This window comes from Muntiacus reevesi, chromosome 5, assembly GCF_963930625.1.
Source record: "Muntiacus reevesi chromosome 5, mMunRee1.1, whole genome shotgun sequence".
Classification (NCBI taxonomy): Eukaryota; Metazoa; Chordata; class Mammalia; order Artiodactyla; family Cervidae; genus Muntiacus; species Muntiacus reevesi.
In genome coordinates this window covers 40740569-40760222 of record NC_089253.1, presented here as the reverse complement: position 1 = coordinate 40760222, position 19654 = coordinate 40740569, and the positions used below count along the sequence as shown (strand labels likewise).

The following is a 19654-nucleotide window of genomic DNA, read 5'->3' as shown; positions in this document are numbered from 1 at the left end:
GGGAATTAAACGAGTATCTGGTATGTAATTAGTGGTGTAAAGTGAAGTGAAAGTCACACAGTTGTGTCTGACTCTTCACAATTCCACAGACTGTAGCCTGCCCAGCCTCTCTGTCCATGGGATTCTCCAGGCAAGAGTACTGGAGTGGGTTTCCATTTCCTTCTCCAGGGGATCTTCCCAACCCAGGGATTGAACCTGGGTCTCCTGCATTGCAGGCAGATTCTTTGCCAGCTGAGCCACCAGGGAAGCCTAGTGGTATAAATGATAGTATTCTTATAAGCAGAGTATTCTTGGGATTTTGAAGAAGGGGAGAGTTTACAAGTTGTGTGTGCATACATGCTCAGTCTGACTCTTTGCAACCTCATGGGGTATAGCCCACCAGGCTCCTCTGTCCATGGAACTTTCCAGGCAAGAAATACTGGAGTGGGTTTTCATTTCCTTCTCCAGGGAATCTTCCCAACCCAAGATGGAACCCGCATCTCTTGGGTCTCCTACATTGGCAGTCGAATTCTTTACCATTTGCACCACCTGGGAAGCCAGGTTGGGGGATTAGTAATAAAAGGCATACTATTTAAGACTGGTTGATCAGTAAACTTGGTTTGGAGAGGTCCCGCCAAGCAAAGGGGGATCAGTAAACTTGGTTTGGAGAGGTCCCGCCAAGCAAAGGAGCTAGTAAGAACAATGATGTAGAAGGGGGAAGTGCACATCATGGCCATACAGGGTCACCAAAGAGTGAAGGGAAGACAGTGAGACCTAAAGCAGGAGAAGCAGCTTGAGGCCAGGTCTTGGCGTTGCTTTTTGTTTGTTCCCCCCACCGCCCCCCCCCCCCCCCCCCCCACAGCTTGCAGGATCTTAGGTCTCTGACCAGGAGTCAAACCCAGGCTCCCCCCAGCAGTGAAAGCACTGAGTCCTAACCACTGAACCACCAGGAAATTCCCCAGGTTTTGACTTAAATCATTCAACTAACATGTATTGGATGCTGTGTGTAGAGTATTGGTAAATGGAGCCACAAAATAATTTTGAGCAGGTGTGTGAATAAGAATTGTGATTTGGAAGCTGGGAGCAAAGGGTAGAATGCAGTATGGAGGGCAGAATCATGCGGTGGAGCAATCAGTGGGAGAAAGCTCAGGAAAGAGACATTGAGGCCCTGAACCTCAGCTGTCTTGGGGAGCGGCGAGGAAGGGTGGGGGTGGCTGTGGTGGCAGCAGCAGCAATGCGGCTGAGAGCCTTGGTGGAGACTGAAGCGGGAGGATTCTGCCTTTCCCATGAGGAGGGGCAGAGGTGGTGAGGTTTCAGATTGCTTGGTGAGAAGGATGGTGGTGGGGGTGACAGGGAGGGGGAAGTTGGGAGAAGGAGCAGGTTTGAGCTACAGATCACAGCCCTGTCTTGCTGTTCCTAGACAGAGGTGTCCTGACAGTCGGAAATGTGAGACCAGAGTTTTGAGTTGAAGGTGGGGCTGCAGGTGGAGACTTGGGAGCCGCGTGTGCGGAGAGAGTATTGGAAACTTTAGGGTCAGATGAAGTGGCCAAGGAGGAGGTGAAGAGACGTCAGGGGGCTCATTTGGGAGGAGGAGGGAAAGCAGCGGCCGCAGACACTCTGAGGGAGCAGTTAGAACAGAAAGGGAATTGGATCACACAGTCAAGGGAGGAGAGAGCAGGACCTCACAGCTAGTGGGCGTCTGCTGGGTGTGTTGAAGTCATGACCGCCCCGTGAGATTAAGAGCTGGGATCTGAACCTGAGCTGACTCCGGGGGCTTCCACCTTCTCCACGCTGCCTCTGAAAAGGAGAGGCGATCAGTCAGCTGTGTCATGGACGACCTGCGTTTGGTTTATTGGATGACCTGCGTTTAGTTTATTGGAGGTGCTTCGGGACGGTGTTTCATCCGAAACCAGTAACCACCCTGGATTCCTTGGGCTACAGCTTCATCTTTCAGCCAGTGTGTGATGAGGGTGTTCCCGTCTTTGTTGGCCGGCTGTTCTACCACTGAGAGAGGGCAGTGGAAATCGATCAGTAAACTCTCAGACTTCCGGAGCCCTCGGGGAAGAACTCATCCTGAAAAGGGGGCATTATCCCATTAAAATACGCAACTCACCACCATTTACTACATTTCAGATAGAAATCTTTAAAAAGTATGTTGCACACCTCCCTGCCTGCCCAAGCACATTTGGAAGGTGATTTAGCCTTTTCCGGATGACTCAGGCTGTCGTGATTCCCCTCAGGTGTTGCACCGGCCTGTCACTCAGTGCTGCCTTTGTTGAGGACTGTCCCTGCCTGAAATGATACCAGACTGCTGTACTTTTGTGTTCTTACGCTGGCTTTTTCTAGTTTTTCCACCTCCGCCCTTTGGAAGAGTTGTCAGGTAGCAACCCCCCCTCTCTCTGTTTGTGAACTTGGAAATCAGCATCCCCAGCATGTTAGAATTGTGTGCCACTAACAGAGAGCGGATTCTGGGTTGGGTGTGAGAGGCTCCCCTATGAGAAAATAACAGTTTTTAATGTATAACTGTTATCATGTCGGTTGTGGCTGCTCCGCACTGTTTCTTTTCTTCGGTTCTGCTCTTCATCACTGTCCTTGATAATGAATCTGCCAGAATCCTGAATTCATGTTAGCTAAGACAATACCATTTATGCCCTCTGGGGAGGCAGTCAAGACCTGCGTGTATGAAAGTTGAGTAAATGAGGCCACATATGTGGAATCACTCTGTCAGCTCTAGCATCTAATAACCTGTGGTCCTGACAGCTTCTGCTGTTGGAGACAGCTCCAGGCAGAAAACGATGGACAGCTGAGAGAGCTGGGTGGGGAGCGACTGCTGTAAGATCCCAGAGATGAGGTAGGTGTTCCCCAGGAGAGCCTCCTAGGGTGGAAGGGTAAAGAGCATGAACTACTGGGCTTAATCTCGGGTTTGCTAACTGCTGGCTGTGTGAACCTGGACAAGTTGCTGCATCACATTGTTTTTCTTTGTCCTACTCTGTGAAATGGAGGTCATGTGTTGTTGTGAGGACTAAATAAGTGAATACATGGAAATATGATGTCACTGACTCAATGGACATGAGTTTGAACAAACTCCAGTAGATGGTGAAGGACAGGGAAGCCTGACATGCTGCAGTCCATGGGGTCGCAGAGTCAGACACAACTTAGCAAGTGAACAACAACAAATGGAAACCCTTAGATCTTCCTTGGTGGCTCAGATGGTAAATAATTTGCCTGTAATTCGGGAAACCAGGGTTCAGTCCCTGGCTCTGGAAGATCCCCTGGAGAAGGGAATGGCTACCCACTCTGGTATTCTTGCCTGGAAAATTCCATCGACAGAGGAGCCTGGTGGGCTACAGTCCATGGAGTTGCAAAGATTTGAACATGACTGATCGATTAACAATTTCACTTTACGATGTGCCAGGCACTCTTCTAAGTGATCAAGAAATGCTACTATGAAAAAAAAAAAAACAAAAAAAAAGAAATGCTACTGTGATTATTAACCCTCATGGTCAGAGAAGGCTTCAAAGAGGAGGTAGAACTTGGCTAGATCTTGAAGGATGGCTGAGTGAGATTTGTGGAGGTAAAGGAAAGGCTAGGGCTTTACCACCAGGAAAATGGCCTAAGTGCAGAGTCTAGAGGATGTGAGTTGAGTGTATCAGACCAAGATGGTTGTGCTTTATTATTATTTTTTTAAGCTACTTATTTATTTGGCTGTGCTGGGTCTTAGTTGCAGCATGCCGGATCTAGTTCCCTGAATAGGGATGGAACCCAGGCATTGGAAGTGCAGCATCTTAGCTGCTGGCTGGGCCACCAGGCAAGTCCCTGGTGTGCTTTATGGGAAATAAGATTGGAACTGCAGATTAAAACCAGCTTCTAGAAATCTTGACTTGCAGGCCCAGAATGCAGCCCATCAGAACTTTTAAAGCCAGACAGATTTGGTTCCGATTTTGATTCTGCCCCTCTGCCCAGCAGTGTGGCCTTGGGCAAGTTTCTTCCATTTTCCGAGCCTTGGTCTCCCCACCTCTCTGAGGGAGTAATAGTATCTATTGATGAAGTATTAACAGTAGGGAAATGGTGTACGGAAAGTCAGGCTCACTCAAAGTGCTGGGTAAGTGGAGAGTGTTCATTTTTAACTTTTTATTCATTCAACAAACACAGGCCTGCGTTTTTCTGAGCCAGGAACTGTGTGAGCAGCTGGATCCACAGAGATGAATGAGACATTGTCCTTGCTCTTGGAGATCTCACAGTCCAGCCAGGAAGCAGACATGGAAACACAATCGCAATAGAGATCCGATAAGTGAAATAACAACCCAAGGTACATCTTGAGAACTGGCACAAAAGAGGGATGGATGGCTAGGAGATCAGCTCAGAACACAGACCCACATAGACTGACCTAGTCTGAAAGCAGGAGTCGACTTCTCAGGCAGCCGAGGGAATAGTATGTATAGACACATGGCATATTAGGGAAATGGGGTGTGGCTGGAGCCTGGATTGTTGCAAGGAGGGGAGGTTGGAGGGAGGCATGGTAAAACCTCGAATGGACTTTCTCAAGAAAACTGGACTGGGACTTCCCTGGTGGTCCAGTGGCTAAGACTCTGCCCTCCCAACATAGGTAGCTGGGGTTTGATCCCTGGTCAGGGAACTAGATCCCACATGCCACAACTAAGAGCTTGTGTGATGCAACTAAAGATCTGGCATGCTGCCACAAAGATTCTGCACAAAATTCTTGCATGCCGCAACTGAGACCTGGCACAGCCACCCAAGAAACAACCCAAAGAAAAACAAAAAAAGACTGGACTTGGACTTCCCTGGTGGTCCAGAGGTTAAGAATCCGCCTTGCAATGCAGGGGATGCAGATTCAATCCCTGGGCCGGGAAGATCCCACATGCCATGGAGCAACTAAGACCATCTGCCACGACTACTGAGCCTGAGCACCTGGAGCCCGTGCTCCACAACAAAAGAAACCACTGCAGTGAGAAGCCTGCTCACTGCAACAAAGAGTAGCCCTCCCTGCAATGAAGAGTAGCCCCTGCCACGACTAGAGAAAGCCTGGGTGCAGCAACGAATACCCAGTGCAGCCAAAAAAAAAAAAAGATTGGACTTGATCTTGTAGGTCCTGGGAAGCCTTGAAGAGTTCTAAGCAGGGTCATGACTTGGTTGGACCACTTTAGTGGTGCTTGGACTGAATTATAGTGTAAAAAGACTGCTATGGGGGGGATCATTTAGGAGTGTTCTGATAAGAGGGTCTGGGGAGGGTTTGGCCTTGGGCTGTGCTGATGGTGATCGAGGGATGGAAAGGGTTTCAAGGAGTTGAACTGAGCTTTTAGTTTTAGAAGCTGGAATTGATAGGACCTGGTGATTGGTGTAGAAAAAAAAAAAGATCAAGGCTGCTTTCTGGGTGCCTGATCTAATCAGAGAAGGCTGGCAGGAGGAGAGGGCCATCGTGGACAGGAGGACACTCAGCCCGTGAGCCACTCGAGTCACGCTTCTCTGAAGGCAGGTCAGGAGCACAGAAGAGGTTTGTACCTGAGCCAGTGAGAAGTTCTGCCCATGTGCATGTGTGTGTGCATGTGTATTGATCACGATGGTACTTAGTCAGGTGTATCTGGTACATGTACCAAGAGAACCAGGCTGGGTTTGGACGGGGCTACCAATCAGCAGGAGACTAAGGCAGGAACCCGGGTCAGGGGTGAGTGTGGGGGCTCTGATGACCAAGGAGCGCAGTGGGCAAAGACAGAGGTGATTTTGTGCTCTTGGGCAAGTGTCCTTTTCTGTGCAAAGCAGGGAGGTAACATTCCAAGCTTGCGAGGGTTGCCCGGAAGCTGGTGTGTGGTGGCATACAATGTGTGACAGACTCACGGCATCTCTGGAGCCCGGCAGAGTGTGGGGCATATACTCCATAAGAAGTGTTGGTTGAGGCACTTTCCTGGCATCCCAGTGGTTAAGACCCTGTGCTTCCAGTGCAGGGGACATGGGTTCAATCCCTGGTCTGGGAACTAGGATCTCATGCCACTCAGTGCAGCCGAAAAATAAAATAAAAAAAAAGAAGCATTTATTGAAAGCAGTGCCTTTGTTGAAGGCAGAGAAATGGGCACTTTGTTGCAGAGGGTGGAGATGTCAAGCGTGGCTTGAGCGGGGCTGAATGTCAGGAATTGAGTGATTGCTGAGCGCACGGCCGTGGGTGCAGGACTGGCTCACAGGGAAAAAGCCAGGGCTGCAAATACTGGTTTGGGGGTCCCTCAGCCATGAAAGTGAGCTCTCACAGAGGAGGACGGGAGAAGAGAGCGGAGTGTGGAGGGCACAGGGCTGAGCCTGGAGGGGCCCATGATGGCAGGTGAGGGGCACAGGTGAATCAGCAGAAAGCGAAGTGCAGCCAAGGAGAGGCCAATGAGTCCCCAGGTGCCTCGCTAGGAAGCCAGGAGACAGGGGACTCGTGCAGGCAGCAAACTATACTTGGTCATTTGACCTTCCTGAGTGTAGCACAACCCAGATTTGTGGCAGGCAGGAATAGAGTTTGCAATCCCCGCCATGTTGGATTATTCAGAAACATTGAGCCTGCTTGTTTGTGCAGGAGCTAGAGAGATGAGTGTGCTGACTGGCCAGGGCCTCAGCACATGGGGGCCGAAGTGATCCCTGAGACACAGGGATGCTCATGAGAGCCCAAGGGTTTTCCCGGGGGCCCCTTCCTAGCCAGTTCCCCTCCCCGCCATAAATGTCATGTGATTCAGTTTATTTAAGCAAGTCATTGTATACATGGCTGTTGGGAGATGCAACTGCCAGGTAAAAGATGTCCTATGTTGTAGAGAAGTGTATATGTAACATGTGGATACGTACAGGCTTGTGTGTGTGGGTTTAGAAAATGGGAGATGATAGATCATAGACGAAAAAGGGAACTGTGTTCCTCACGGGGGTGGGGTGGAGTGGGGTGGGTCTCCAGCCCCTGGAGGGAGTGGGGGGTGATGTGCTGTGTGCAGCTCACATTATGTATTAGATCACAGCGCGGGTATTGATTCTGCATGGAGCCTGTGTGTGTACTGTGGGGGCGGGTAGAAGATGTGACAAATGACAGTGAGTGCTTCTGGAGTTTACCTAACCCCCTAAGAGCGGATGAGACAATAACACAAAGTGAGGCTGGAGGTAGGAGATGGTGTGTGCACGCGGGCATGAGTATGTCCTGAACAGCTGTTTGCCTATGCACGTGTGTATCCTGGGGTCTACTTATGCATGTGTGTGTGTGTGTGTGTGTGTGTGTGTGTGTGTGTGTGTGTGTGTGTGAGCTCAGCCTGCTTGAGCTTAGTTGAAGGACTCACCTCTCGGCTCACTCCCTCCCTTCCTTCTCTCTTGCCCTACGAGGTGAACCCCAAGGACAGGCTCAGGCAGGCCCCTAAGCAGTGCGGGCTGACTGCCCAAAGGCTGTGGCATGACAGAGGGTGGGCTCAGTCTGGCCCCCCGAATTTTGACCCGCTTCTACCATTGAAGTAGCCCATCCAACCTGGGGGCACTTTGCCTCACCCAGCTGTTGAAAAGTCATTTATCCCAGAATCACAGAACCAGAGCCAGAAGGGGCCTCAGAGGAGCTCTAGTCCACCCATCTCCACCCTGGAGAGGTACTGGGGGCTCAGAGAGGCTGAGTGGCTGGGATGGGAGTCATGCAGCACTTTGAGACAGAAGCTGTGTACTAACCCCCCAACCCCAAGGCTGGTGCTGGGGAGCACGGTTGGGTCTGAGTGTGCAGAGGCCTCAGGTGTGAACTGTGTGAGAGATTATGCATGTCTCTGCATCACTAAGTGCCTATGTGTGTCAGTGTGTCGGTGAGGGCGAGCCCTGCGTGAGCGTGTCCCCGTCTGTCTCCGAGACGCGGTGGAGTGCTGGGAGGAGCATGCTGGGGGAGGCTGGGCACCTGACCGCTGCTCCTGGCCTGGCCTCCGATTCTTGAATGGGTGCCTCCCTGTCTTGGGCCTCAGTTTCCTGAAATGTGACTTAGGCTCAGGTCCCCTTGGGCTGTGTGACCCTATGTGTGAGGTGCCAACTCAGAGAATAGCTTGGTCTCTCTCTTGTCCCCCAGGGGCCTTCCAGGCTGGGTGACTTGTGTCCAGGCCTGGGAAGGCTAGAAGACCTTGAACCCACCTCCCATCACTCTGTTTGGAGCCCTGTCCTTGGTACCCTCGTTAACGGCCCTCTTTTTCTCTCTCTCTTTGCCTCCCCCTTCCTGAACCTCGCTGGCCTACAGAGGAGCACCCCATGGAAGGTGAGTGATGCCTCTCGGTCGCTGGGAGTGGTGGATCAATTGCTGGGGGTCCTGGAGGTTCCCTCCCCTGCCCGTGTGGGGGGCCCCAGGGAAGGATGTCTGGTTGTCCTCTTGGCTGCCTTGGCCTCGCCTCTCACCTGTTCCCTCTTTCTGGTCTGCTGGGGAGAGCTGCCTGGCAGGGCCAGACCTTCCACGGCCTGTCCTCAGCACTTCTGCCCACCGGCCTGTCTTCAGCCCTGGGAGGAGACCAGACGGGGAGTGGAGCCGGAGGGGCGGGCTGAAGAGTCACACGTGTCCAGAAATGACTGAGAAGATATGTTTTTGCTCCGCCCAGGGGAGGAAGCTAGAAGGGCCATACTGCCAGGGCCCGGGGATGGTGCTCGGGTAGAATTCGCTCCAGGGTCTGAAGAGTGCAGCCATGGGTGGGGAGCTGGGTCCCTGGTCAGGGGTGTGGGTGGCCGTTTCTCCTCTCTGATGCACATGCAGTCCCTGGTCCCCCGGACTGGCATGAGTAGGTAGGGTGGTCTGCTTCTTCCTTCAGCCCAGGCCCAGGAAAGGGTGCGGAGCGTGCCTCGCTTCAGGGTCTCTGTCCATTCTTTCCCTGTCTTCTGCTTCATTTGCCTTTTCTCTCTCTCTGGTTTTTGTCTCTGCCTCTCTTTTTCTCCAGGGCCCTGTCCCTGGACTTCTTTCTTTGTTTCTGTCCTTCCCCGGGCTCCCTCTGGGTTCCTGTCATTCTCTGAACCTTCTCTCACTGTGCTTTTCCACGTTTCTTTTCCTTCTTTGAGGTGGACCAGATCAGGGAGAAAAGACTGGGTTGGATGGTCCAGGCTTGAAGGCAGGGCTGCAGTGGAGCTCACGTGGCCCCCACAGGAGGGCTGGCAGTGGGCTGGGAGGGAGAAAGGATCTCGGTCACCAAACCTGTCCCTAACTTTCTTCCTGGAGCAGCGGGAGTGGGAAGCATGTGGGCAGCCCGCCCTGCCCTGGATGCGGGAGTGTGGGGCAGAAAGAAGGCAAGGGGAGCTTGGCTGAGTGTGGGGCTGGAATCCACTTTCCCTCGTGATGTCCACATTTGGCTTGTCTCTCTCCCCGATGTCCCTTCTCCTTGAGTGTCCACAGGTCCCCTGATCCCTGTAGGTAGGCACCCATGTGCACATGCGTGTGTGTATGTGAACCTGTGTGCACATGTTCATGCAGCTCTGTTATATCTGTGTACACGTCTGTATGCATCTGAGTTTGTGCGGAGCTGTGTGCCTCTCCAGCGTCCTGTCTGCTGTGGCCCATGTCTCTGGAACCTCTGTAGAAGTGTCTGCATCTGTGTCTGCATCTGTCCTGTCTGGGTCTGCCTCTCCATGTGTCAGTGTTTACCTGTGTATGTGTGTGTATGTGTGTGTGTGTGAGAGAGAGAGAGTGTGTTTGCGTGGACGCAGCCTTCTGAGGGCTGGAGATAAGATTTAGTGCTGATGTGACTTTTACTTGCTCTTGATGTCATGTCTCCTCCGGAACAAAGGGAGAGAGGCAAGAGGAAGAGGGGGAAAGGGTGGAGGAGAGAGCCTTGGGGGAGGGGGCAGATAGACCAGAGGAAGGAGGGGGGGCAAACAGAGGCGGGAAGAGGAAGGAGGCAGCGCAGGGAGGGGCAGAAAGGGGGGAAGCGGGCGGGGGAACAGCCAGGCCAGGAGAAGAAGCCGGAGGGCTGGTTGGGGAGGAGCAATGGCCTGGAACTGAAGGGGGGAAAATAGGGACCAGTTCTCCAAACAAGTAGACTAGAGGGACGAGAGAGAAGCTGGGTTGCGGGGACAGTGGGGACTGAGCCATCTCTTGGGGACACCATGGTGGCCTGCTGGTTTGAATGAGGCCTTGCGTGCACCTGCATGTCAGTGGTTGGGCAGGGGTGTGTGTCTGTGGCTCTGTGTGTATATGTATTATGTGTGTGTGTGTGTGTGCGTATACACACGCAGGGATGTGATGCATTTGTGTGTCTCTGTGACGTGGCTGCTTGTGTGTCTTCCAATCTTGTCCCTGTAGCCCTCTTTCTTCTTTCAATGCTGGTCCTCCCTGGGGTTCTGGTAGGAGAGTGAGGGGGTGAGACTGAGGGTGGGGAAGTAGGTCTGGCAGGTGGTGGCTTCATGGGGGGGGACTGGGGGACTCCTCGGTGGCGCTATATTCTGGACTCTGCAGGTCCCCCTTCAGATTTCGTCCGTGCCTTCACCCCCATTTCCGGCCCTTGGACACTGTGGCTCAGGCCTAGCTTTCTCCCAGGAACCCAGCCATCCTGCTCCCCAGGCTCCTGTCAAGTATCTCCTTTTGGGGATCCTGGTAACCCTGCCTCCTTTCCCTCTAGCCTTTTAGAGCAGGGAGAGGAGACCCAGAAGCAGCCAGACAAAGTGCCCTAGGAAAGGACCCTTAGTAATGCCATCCGTCACTGCCGGCTCTTCTTCAGGGGCAGGCGGAGGAGTTGATGCCACAGGTGGAAGCAGGGAGGGGTGTAAGGAGAAGGGCCAGGGCCTGGGGAGAGCAGAGAATTCAGGCCGGGCGGGGAGGCAGGCTTTAGGGAGGGCACCCTTGGGCCAGGCTGGGCTGAGCTGCGGGTAGATGGGTAGACAACGGAGCAGGGAACCGGCCTCCCCTTCCCCAAGATGGCTGGTGCTGTCACGCCTGAGGGAGCTGAGCAGCTGGTTGCCGTGGTGACAGAAGAGAGTGCCGCATGCTAATGAGGCTGGCGGGGAGCCGGGCAGTGCAAGGGTCTGTGAGGCGGAGAAGCCTCTGGCCCCAGCAGTGGTGCGGGCCTGTGGGGACAGAAGCGGGGTTCACAGGGCACTCAGCTCTTGGGCCTGCAAGAGCTGGATGAGGGTCTAGGGCCCCGGGTCTGGGTCCTGCATGTAGGGGGTTTGGAAGAAGATGGTAGTTTGGGGGAAACAGTTGGTGGGGACATTCGGAGCAAGGAATGCGACTCGGTCCAAATATTTGGGTTCCCTCCAGTTTTGTGGATGAAACCTGTGTCTCCCCAAGAACTCTTCTGTCTGGAGGCAGCCCTCAGCAGCTGTGCTCCCCTCCCCCAGTTGGCCTCAGACCCAGAGGTGGGGAGACACCCATGCGCCTGAGACTAGAAGCGGGCAGCAGGAACCATTCGCCCATCTTCCGCAGGGCCCAGGCTCTTGGCCCTCGGCCGTGCCCTTCTGGCCTTTTTGCTATTTTTCTTTTTGGAACCCAGGCATCCTAACCCTCCTCCTTGCCCCAGAGACAGCTGTCCTGGTCCTGCCTTTCTGCCTCCAGGGCTCACATCTTATGATCACAGCCCCCAGGATTTCCAAGGGCGATGCGGTGCTGCAGGGCCGTTCCTTCCCCACTCTCTTGGCCAGACCCGGCAGGTGCAGGAGTGGGGAGGTGAGGGCGGAGGTTGGTGGGGCTGACTGGTTGTCTGGGGGAGCCCCGGGGTCTCAGCTCAGCTGTGGGACCTGGTGCTGCTAGCCTCTCTGGAGGGGAGTTTTCCTTGACTGGTGCTTTTCAGGGACTGGGGTACTGGTCAAGTGGGCCAGAATCTCTCCCCCCGAGGCTGAGGGGTCCCCCAAATCAGAGCTGACAAGGCTCTCTCAAGGGACCAAGGCGACTCTGAAAAAAATCCCAACCAATCTTGCTCTCAGTCTTGGATGTAGGGCTGGTGTTTCCCATTTCCAAAATTCAGTTTTTGGGTCACCTCAGAGGGGACCTGGCCGGAGAAAGAGGATCCATAGAATAGGTTTTTGTTTTTTTCATAACACAGTTTTGAATGAGGTGTGTTGACCTCTCAGGGAGCTCCCTCCCGGGGGTCTTGGCTATCCTCTTTTGTCTTTGCTGTCCAAAGGTGCTGGCCTACCCTCCCAGGCCTCCCTATGGAAGGTCCCAGACCCCCATTCTTTATTTAATTTTTTTGGCCACGCCCCAGGGCATGTGGGATTTTAGTTTCCTGACTACCCGGGGCCCCCTGCAGCAGAAGTGTGGTGTTTTAGCCACTGGACCACCAGAGAAGTCCCAAGACCCCCTTCCTGATCCAGCCCTTAGATTCTGCTTCCTCCTACCTGCTGCTGCCGTCTGTCCTCCTGAGCCCCAGTGTTCTCTCAGAACCTGGGTGTCAAGGTACCTGCTATCCATTCCGAGGCTGTGGGGGGGTGCAGCTTGGGGGATGGGGCCTGGATAGAGGCTTTTCCACCGCCCCCTTTGGTGGGAGAGGCTGTCCAGGCCCAGGCTCCTCACGCCCAAGTCCTCTTGTCTCTGCCAGGCTCGGGGGATGGGGTGGAGGGTGGAGATCCCGCTTGCCAGCTCAATCCCATGCTAACAGGACACTCTCTCTCTCTCCAGGTGGCTTTGATTTTTGTGTCGTGTTTTATTTTCTCCTTCATCCGAATCGTTTTTCTCGTTGACTGTTTTTTTTTCTCTCCGCCTCCCGGAAGAAAAAAAAAAAGAAAAAAAGAAAAAGGAAAAAGCAGTCCTCCCAGCCTCATGCTTCTCCTCCTTTTCCTTTTTTTTTTCGGCAAGAAGAAAAAAAAGAAACCAAACTCTCCTCTCCCCGTGCAGTAACTCCCTGCCCCCTCCTCCCTCTGGTTCTGCCTGTACCCCCTCCCCCTCTCCGGCGCCCCCTTCTCTCTCTCTCTCTCCCCCTCTCGTGCCCTCCACCTTCTGTTTCAGCATCGGGGCCCCTTCCCTCAGCTCTGGGCTGGGGGCTTTCCCCCGATGTCTGTCACAAGTTAAAAGGGTTTTTAAATTGTGGCAGCAAAAGCTTTTTTCTCCCCTTTGGCTGATTTTGATGACTCGTGTTTTCTTTGTTTCTTTCCCCTTTTCTTTCTTTTTTCTTCTTTTTTTTTTCTCCTCTATTTCTTTCTCTCCTTTCCCTTTCCAAGGTCCGGCTCACCTGACGTTAAACAGCGAAGGTATGGTTTGAAATTCTGGTTTGGTTTGGATTGGATGGCCCCCAACCTGCGCCTGGATTTTTCTGGCCCCGCCCCCTCCCCGCCCTCTTCCCCCTCCTCCACTTGCCCCGCCTCCTTCCTGCCTTCCTACCCCCTTCCTCTGCCATATCTTTATTTTACTGGGTGCTGGGGCGGGGGTTGGGGGGCTGGTCCTGGTGTGTGCTCTCCCCTCCCCTAACTCCCCCGACTCACTCCATCCACCCTCATCCCACCTTGGTTTCTGACATCAAGAGATGTTTGAACTCCTGCCGTTGTCTCCAGTCACCTTTTTTGCGTTTTCCTGATAGTGTATCTTGCTTTTTTTTTTTTTTTCTCTTTCTCATGGTGGTGTTTTATTTCCTTCCACTCATTCTGATCATTCTTTCTCTTCTGTGAACCCAAATACAAAGAGAAAAGCATGGGCTGGAGGAAGAGGATTTTAGGCCGCCTCATTCCCCTCACCCTGTTGCTGTGGGATGCCTGCTTTCCACAGCTCCCCTCTGCCGCCCCACCCCCGCCCGTACACCCTCTCCCAGTGACTTGAGGATGTCTCCTGACCCTGTTTGACAGATGAGGACATTTAAGCCCAGAGAGATGAAGTGACTCGCTAGTGATTACACAGCCTTTAATTGGTGGTACCGTTGAGAATGCTCAGCTATTTTTAGCCTCCCTTCGACCAAGTCCTTACCGTCTTTAAAAGCCCTGGTGTTCAGCAAACCTGGAGACAGAGCCCAGGCGTCCTGACCACGATCCCCCATCTCTGACCTTCCTGTCACTGACTCCCTCCCAGACCCTCAGGCACTGCTCCGGTGCCCAGGGTGGTCCTCTGTTGGGGCTCACCTTCCAGAGAGATGGGGTGAGAGTCTTAGTCTGTAGGCAGGAGAGGCCTACAGGAGGCAGGCTGGGCTGTGGGGAGAGATTGAGATCTGGAATGGGATGGATTTAGGCCTGGGGTGGTAGAGACCTGGAATTGGTTCAGGGATGCGAAATTATGACAAGAAATGTGTGGAAGGAGGAAGTCCCGGGTGGGTAGTCAGGGCCTTGCTGTTTGATTCACATCCTTCTTGCCCCTCAGTGCCTGGTCCTGGAGATGCCAGTTATGGCTTACCATTGTCATAGATGAAGGCCTGAAGGATCCCTAAAGCGCCCCTGCCACCCCCACCTCCCACCCCACCCCCAAAAGGCCACAGCTCAGGCGTTATTCTAGCTTTAGTTCTGGGGATTGGGGTTGGAGTCAGGGCCCAGACAGGGACTTTTAAACTCCATCCTTGAGTTCCCCTCAAGAACCATCTTATAGGGGCTGTTGGTAGCTGTGGTGCCTGGGAGTCACTGGTCGGGTCACAGGAGTCACTGGTCCCGTCACTGGGAGTCACAGGTGGGCGGAGAGCTCAAGGCTGCCTGGGGCCCAGATGTGGTGACACGTGCCTGTGGGGACTTCGGAGAGGAGGCCCGGGGTTGGGGGATTGGGCAGCAGGGAGCGAGTTGTCCTAACTGAGAAAGGCCTTCCCACTCCCATGGTGAGCTCGGCCTGGCAGGACCTGCTGGTGTGCACAGCCCTACTGAGGGCACCCTGCAAGGACCAGGAGCAAACGGGGCATGACCCCGCCCCTGGGAAGCCCCTCAGTCTAACTGGCCAAGAGGTGGACAAAGGCAACCTCGAGAACACACACTGTAGTAAATGAACAGGTGTGGAGGGAGAACCAGGCTTGCCTTGAGGATGGGCAGAGAACAGAAAAGGGGTTTGGTGTGGGGACTGAGGTGGTTTTGGAAGAGGGGGTGCTGTGTCAAGCTGTTGCACGAGTGGAAGAGCAGGAACCTGGCCCAGCAGGTCAGGGTTGAGAGTGGCCGTGGACGTTCAGGGCCCCCAGGACCAGAGGGCTGTCCTGTTGGCAGGCTGTCGGGCAGAAGGGGCTCCTCAACCAGCAATGAGGCCTCTGCTCCTCCATCCCAATCTCCCCAGCCCTGGGCAAGGGGTGATATCAGTGACTGTGAGTCTGATGGGGTTCCTGGGGCTGGTGGTCCTTGGTTTGTCAACCAGCTCCTTCCCCAGAGGCCCTGAAGCAAATGAGTATCCAGAGCACACCCCGACCCCCAGCGTACCTCCAGGCAGGCGCTCTGCCCTGGAAAGGGCCCTCCATCCCCTCAAGGCTGGGGCGGGACTGCCTGGCTAGCCCCCTGTGCCTGACTCCCCAATTCTGCTTCTCCAGTAGGGTCCTTACTGTTCTCCGAGGGGGGGGCCGGGAGAGGAGGAGCCGGCGATGTGCACCAGCCGTCAAAAGGTCAGTGACCCCACGGTCCCCAGAGAGCCCAGCCCTTCTCACCCCCGCAGGCCAACTTCATTCCTGGAGGGCAGCAGAGTCAACGGAGGCCTCGGCCCTTCTACCGGCTCCGAGGTCCATCCTGCACCTGCAGTCCCTGCCCTGGCGTGAAGGGCCACAGAGCTTTGTCTCTGCCCCAAAGCCCCGTTGTCCTGATGACCTATTTCTAGAACACAGATGTCTTCTTGTGGCAGTTGTTTAGGCCAAAGAGCAGGGATGCCTTGAGAGTACCTGTTTCCCTGGGAGAGTGGCTAGGCAGCAGGTTCGACACCCCATTTAACCGTCAAATTCGGACGGCACGCTCGGTGTCAGCCCAGGGGGATTCTGGTGGAGATATTGGCATTTTTAATAGGTATGTAACATAGGTGTCACTTCAGTGAGCCTTCACGCCCCCCAGGTGGAAGGGCTTGTGGCCCTTGGTTTACAGATGAGGAAACTGACCTCACCAATGCCCCTGAGGCCAGCCTGGGGCGCTTTATCCTGTCTCAGGGCTGTAGGTTTCAAGCTCCCTATTTTTCCTGCACAAAGGCTATCTCTTAAGACAATCTCTTCCCTAAGAAGTTTGCAGGGCAGGGAAGCAACCCTCAAGGAGCTCCAGTGGGTGCCAAGCCCTACGGCTATTAAGTCCTGTTCTTTAGGACGTGCTGTTCTGTTGGCCTGGATTTCTGCCATCTCTGCCCTCTTCGCCAGCCATTTGGTGTCTCTTTCAGCTGACTCTCGAAAAAGCAGCTAGGCCACCCGCACTGGAAGTCTCCCCCAAGTTCCTTCGGCAAACCTGACTCTGCGCGGCATTCCCTTTGTCTGCACATTCATTATATCACTCGCCACACGGCATCGTAACTGTCACTTTACCTGGTTGCCTCCCCCTCTCAACCGAGCTCCCTGAGGACAGTGATTGGGTGTTTTCGTTCATATACCCCTGGTGCTTTCCATGGCTCCTGGCACATATGTAGGCGGGTGCTCAGCAGATTTATTTTAAATGGGTGAATGGACTCTGTTCTCAAGGGGCTCATTGACGTTCTAACAAATAACTACAATACAGTGTTCGTACATGCAAAGTATAGGCAAAGTGCAGACTTTGTGCAGAGGAGTTAATTTATTCATTGATGGAGAGAGAGGCAGCACATACACACATAGAACGTTACATCCCAGTAACACGAGTCGTTTATTTGTGGAATGGTTTACAGTTTAGGAAGCTTCACCCTGGCCAGCCTCTTTCTAGATGCCCACAACAACCTGGGAGGTAGGCAGACGATCAGCTTTGTCATGAGGAGGAAGCTGGGCCTTAGAGATGCTGCCTCTTGGCCAAGGTCACAAAGCTGGTGCAAGAGCCAGCATTAGTGCCCAGGTCTTCTTTTTCACATCATACTTCCTCTCAAGGGAGCAGTACAAGATGTTACTAGGCAGTAAGTGCCAAATGAGCAGAACAGACAGCTGTAGTGCTTGAGAGCAGGGGGGGGCTAAGGGGGCTGGAGACCTTCCCAGAGGAGGGCTTTGAGCAGGGCCTGAAAAGGAGGTGGCTGCTCTGCCCCTCACGGCCTTTAGAGGTCCCAGACCACAGCAACTGGTCTCTAGCCACATCCAGCTTGACTGGGGACACTGGTGGGGCTCCACTTCCCCGACCCTGGGAGACAAGCGAGTGTCAGCAGTGACTCCTTCCCTGTGCCAGGGGGTTAGGAGCCGTAATGTTCAGGTGCTGCTGGGAGTTGTAGTTCCGGGGCGTCCACATGGTGGGATGGGAGCGAGCGCCCCCTGCTGTTTCAGGTCCCGCTCCTTTCAGATCTCCTTCATGCTCTTGGGGGTTCAGTGGGCAGGGTGACCCCCACATCCTTACCTGACAGACCGCCCCCTCATCCCCACCAATCCCAAGAGGTCCTGCTGCTTCCTCCCCACTCCAGGGCAGTCTCTGTCTGTCCTTCCCACCATTCTTGTGTTTCCTGGTTCACATTTACTCCTCTCTTCTCTGTTGCTGTCTTTCAATTCTTCCAGGTTCCCTCTGGCTGCTCCAAGCCTCTTCCCATCCCTGGCCTGCTAGGTCTCTGGCGGTGGCAGGCAGTGGAGGACAGGTTTACTCTGGCTCCTCTCCCAGGAGACCGGAGCGGAGCCCGGAAGAGTCGAGGAATGGCCTTGTTTCTCCACTTTGCCTTGGCAGCCGGGGTCCGGCTCCAGGCCCGCCGCTCTCCTTTTCACCAGGCTCTTTTGTTCTGTTCCAATCACTTTTCCACGTGGTTGCCTTATTCTTTCCTTTCTTTCTGTTTGACTCTCCTTTTAGTATTTTCTTTGACTGCAGTGAAGGTGAGGGAGTGGGAGGGGAGGCCGGGCTTTCCGGAGAGACTAGGACGTGGAGCAAACTCAAGGTCAAACGTGTTCCCTGTTCTGGTTCTTGAGCCCCCTGGCTCTGCCGGTGCCTGGGCAGCAGGCCTGGTTGCTATGGAAACAGCAAGGCCTTGGCTTCCTTTCCCTAGAGGTCTCTGTCCCCCTTTCCTTGCTGGCCCTCTTCTTCCGTCACCCTTACCTTTCCCCTCCCGGTTAGTGCTTGTCTTTATCCAGATTGCTTCCCTGTCACCTCTTGCTCCCAACTCGGCGCTGTCACCACACCCCTTCTGTCCCCCATGGTCCATCTTTCTCCTTCTCTACATGGCCTGCCTCCACATCGCCATTCTTCCTTACTTTTCCCTCCTTGTCTCTCCTTGACTCCTCCTCTTTGTTTTCTGGTCCTCTCTGCTGGAGCCCTCAGGTGGGCAGAGTGGGGCTTCCGGCTGTCCCGATGTGGCCCGTGCCCCACCAGCCTCGCTGCCCCACAGCCTCAGGAAACCGGGCCTCGCCAGCTGCAGCGAGTGCCGTGCCAGGCTCTGGGGCAGCAGCTGGTGCCTTGGCATCCGGAGGCAGTGAGGACTGAGTCTGCGGGCAGCCTGCCCGGAGGGAGAGCAGGGCTGTTGTGCAGGGGAGGGACATCTGCAGGAGGCGCACCCGGAGAGCCCTGGCTTCCACACGCCATGCTGATGATGGGGCCTGGCATACTGTGGGCAGGTGCCTTCTGAGGGCCGAATGCCCTGCTTCTTTCTGGGCCTGGGGGCCTGTACTGAGAACCTCCACCCTCCACGAAGGCCCTCAGCTGGCTGTCTTGTTCACCCTCCCTTCCAGATGGGTGGGCCCAGCTGGGAGGAGAAGCAAGTCGCTGTCAGAGTCCAGGTCCTCTGTGCTCCCTTGACTTCATGGCCCATTTTCTTCCCTTGATGGATGTGGGCTCTGGCTTGTGAAGGTGTAGGGTTGGGACCCCACCTTCCTTCCACTAAGCTGTAGTCACCCATTTGTAGAATGCTAAATGCCCCTAAGACCCTTCCAATTGTTTTCACTTCTGTTTAAAGAGTGCCAGTGAAAGGACGCTTGTGCTGGGTGTACATACACACACACACACACACACACACACACACACACACAAGAGCCAGGTCTGCCCCTGTATCTTGCCTCCAGCCATCTCCTGGCACACAGGGTCCCTACACCTGCCCTCTGGCCACCCTTGGAGGCTCTCCATCTAGGACCTGTCAGCAGTGTCCTCTCAGGTTGGACTAGGAAGTTGGCGGGGATGGTGACAGCCATCACAGTGGCCTCCTGTGTAAGCCCTGCCCCTGCTCCCTGGCACATCTGTCACCTGCATCGCCCTCCCGTGTGTCTTCCCCCTGCCCCCCCCCATTCTCTCCATTTGCTCAGTGCTATGAAGCAGGCTACTAGTCTCATCCCAGGTGGTCAGGCTTGAGACTGTTCCCAGGCAGTGAGAATGGCCGTCACCGGAAAAGAGGCAGGAGGGGGAGGTGGGCTGCACTCAGGAGACCCTTGGGGCCCCGCCATAGGGGGACACTCTAGGAAGACTTCAGGTGCAGCCTCTTGTTTCTCTTCCGCATCTTTCTGTTAAGGGGAGTGGCTGGGGGAGGGCTGGTGGAGGAGGAGACGGTGAGACTGCCTGCTTCTGTCTGCTTCGCCTGGCCCTGTGGCAGCTTAATTGTCAGCTGTCAGTGTGAGAGCCACTTAGCAGCCTCCTGCCTTGGAGATAGGCGTGGAGGAAGCTGCTTCTGACAGCAAAGACGGCGGGGTCCAGAGAGGAGGGGGCCAGCGGGGGGAGGGGAGAGAGCCTACCGCTTGCAGTTGGGATCGAGAGGTTCCCGGAGCCTGGTGGCTGGAGGGGAAGAGGGAGGTCT

General features: G+C 54.5%; 1 protein-coding gene across 7 annotated transcripts in view; it reads left to right on the top strand.

Annotated features, from left to right (window-relative positions):
* The window catches only part of NRXN2 (neurexin 2), a 99750-nt gene that overhangs the window by 5075 nt on the left and 75021 nt on the right, over positions 1-19654 (top strand). For 5 of the 7 annotated variants that reach the window (XM_065936543.1, XM_065936544.1, XM_065936541.1 and 2 more), the window contains exons 2-4: positions 8204-8221; positions 13093-13122; positions 15348-15419. In XM_065936543.1, the coding sequence (XP_065792615.1) occupies positions 8204-8221; positions 13093-13122; positions 15348-15419 (120 nt within the window). The remainder of the gene's footprint in view (positions 1-8203; positions 8222-13092; positions 13123-15347; positions 15420-19654) is intronic. The other 2 variants (XM_065936542.1, XM_065936539.1) reach the window with 2 other exon arrangements.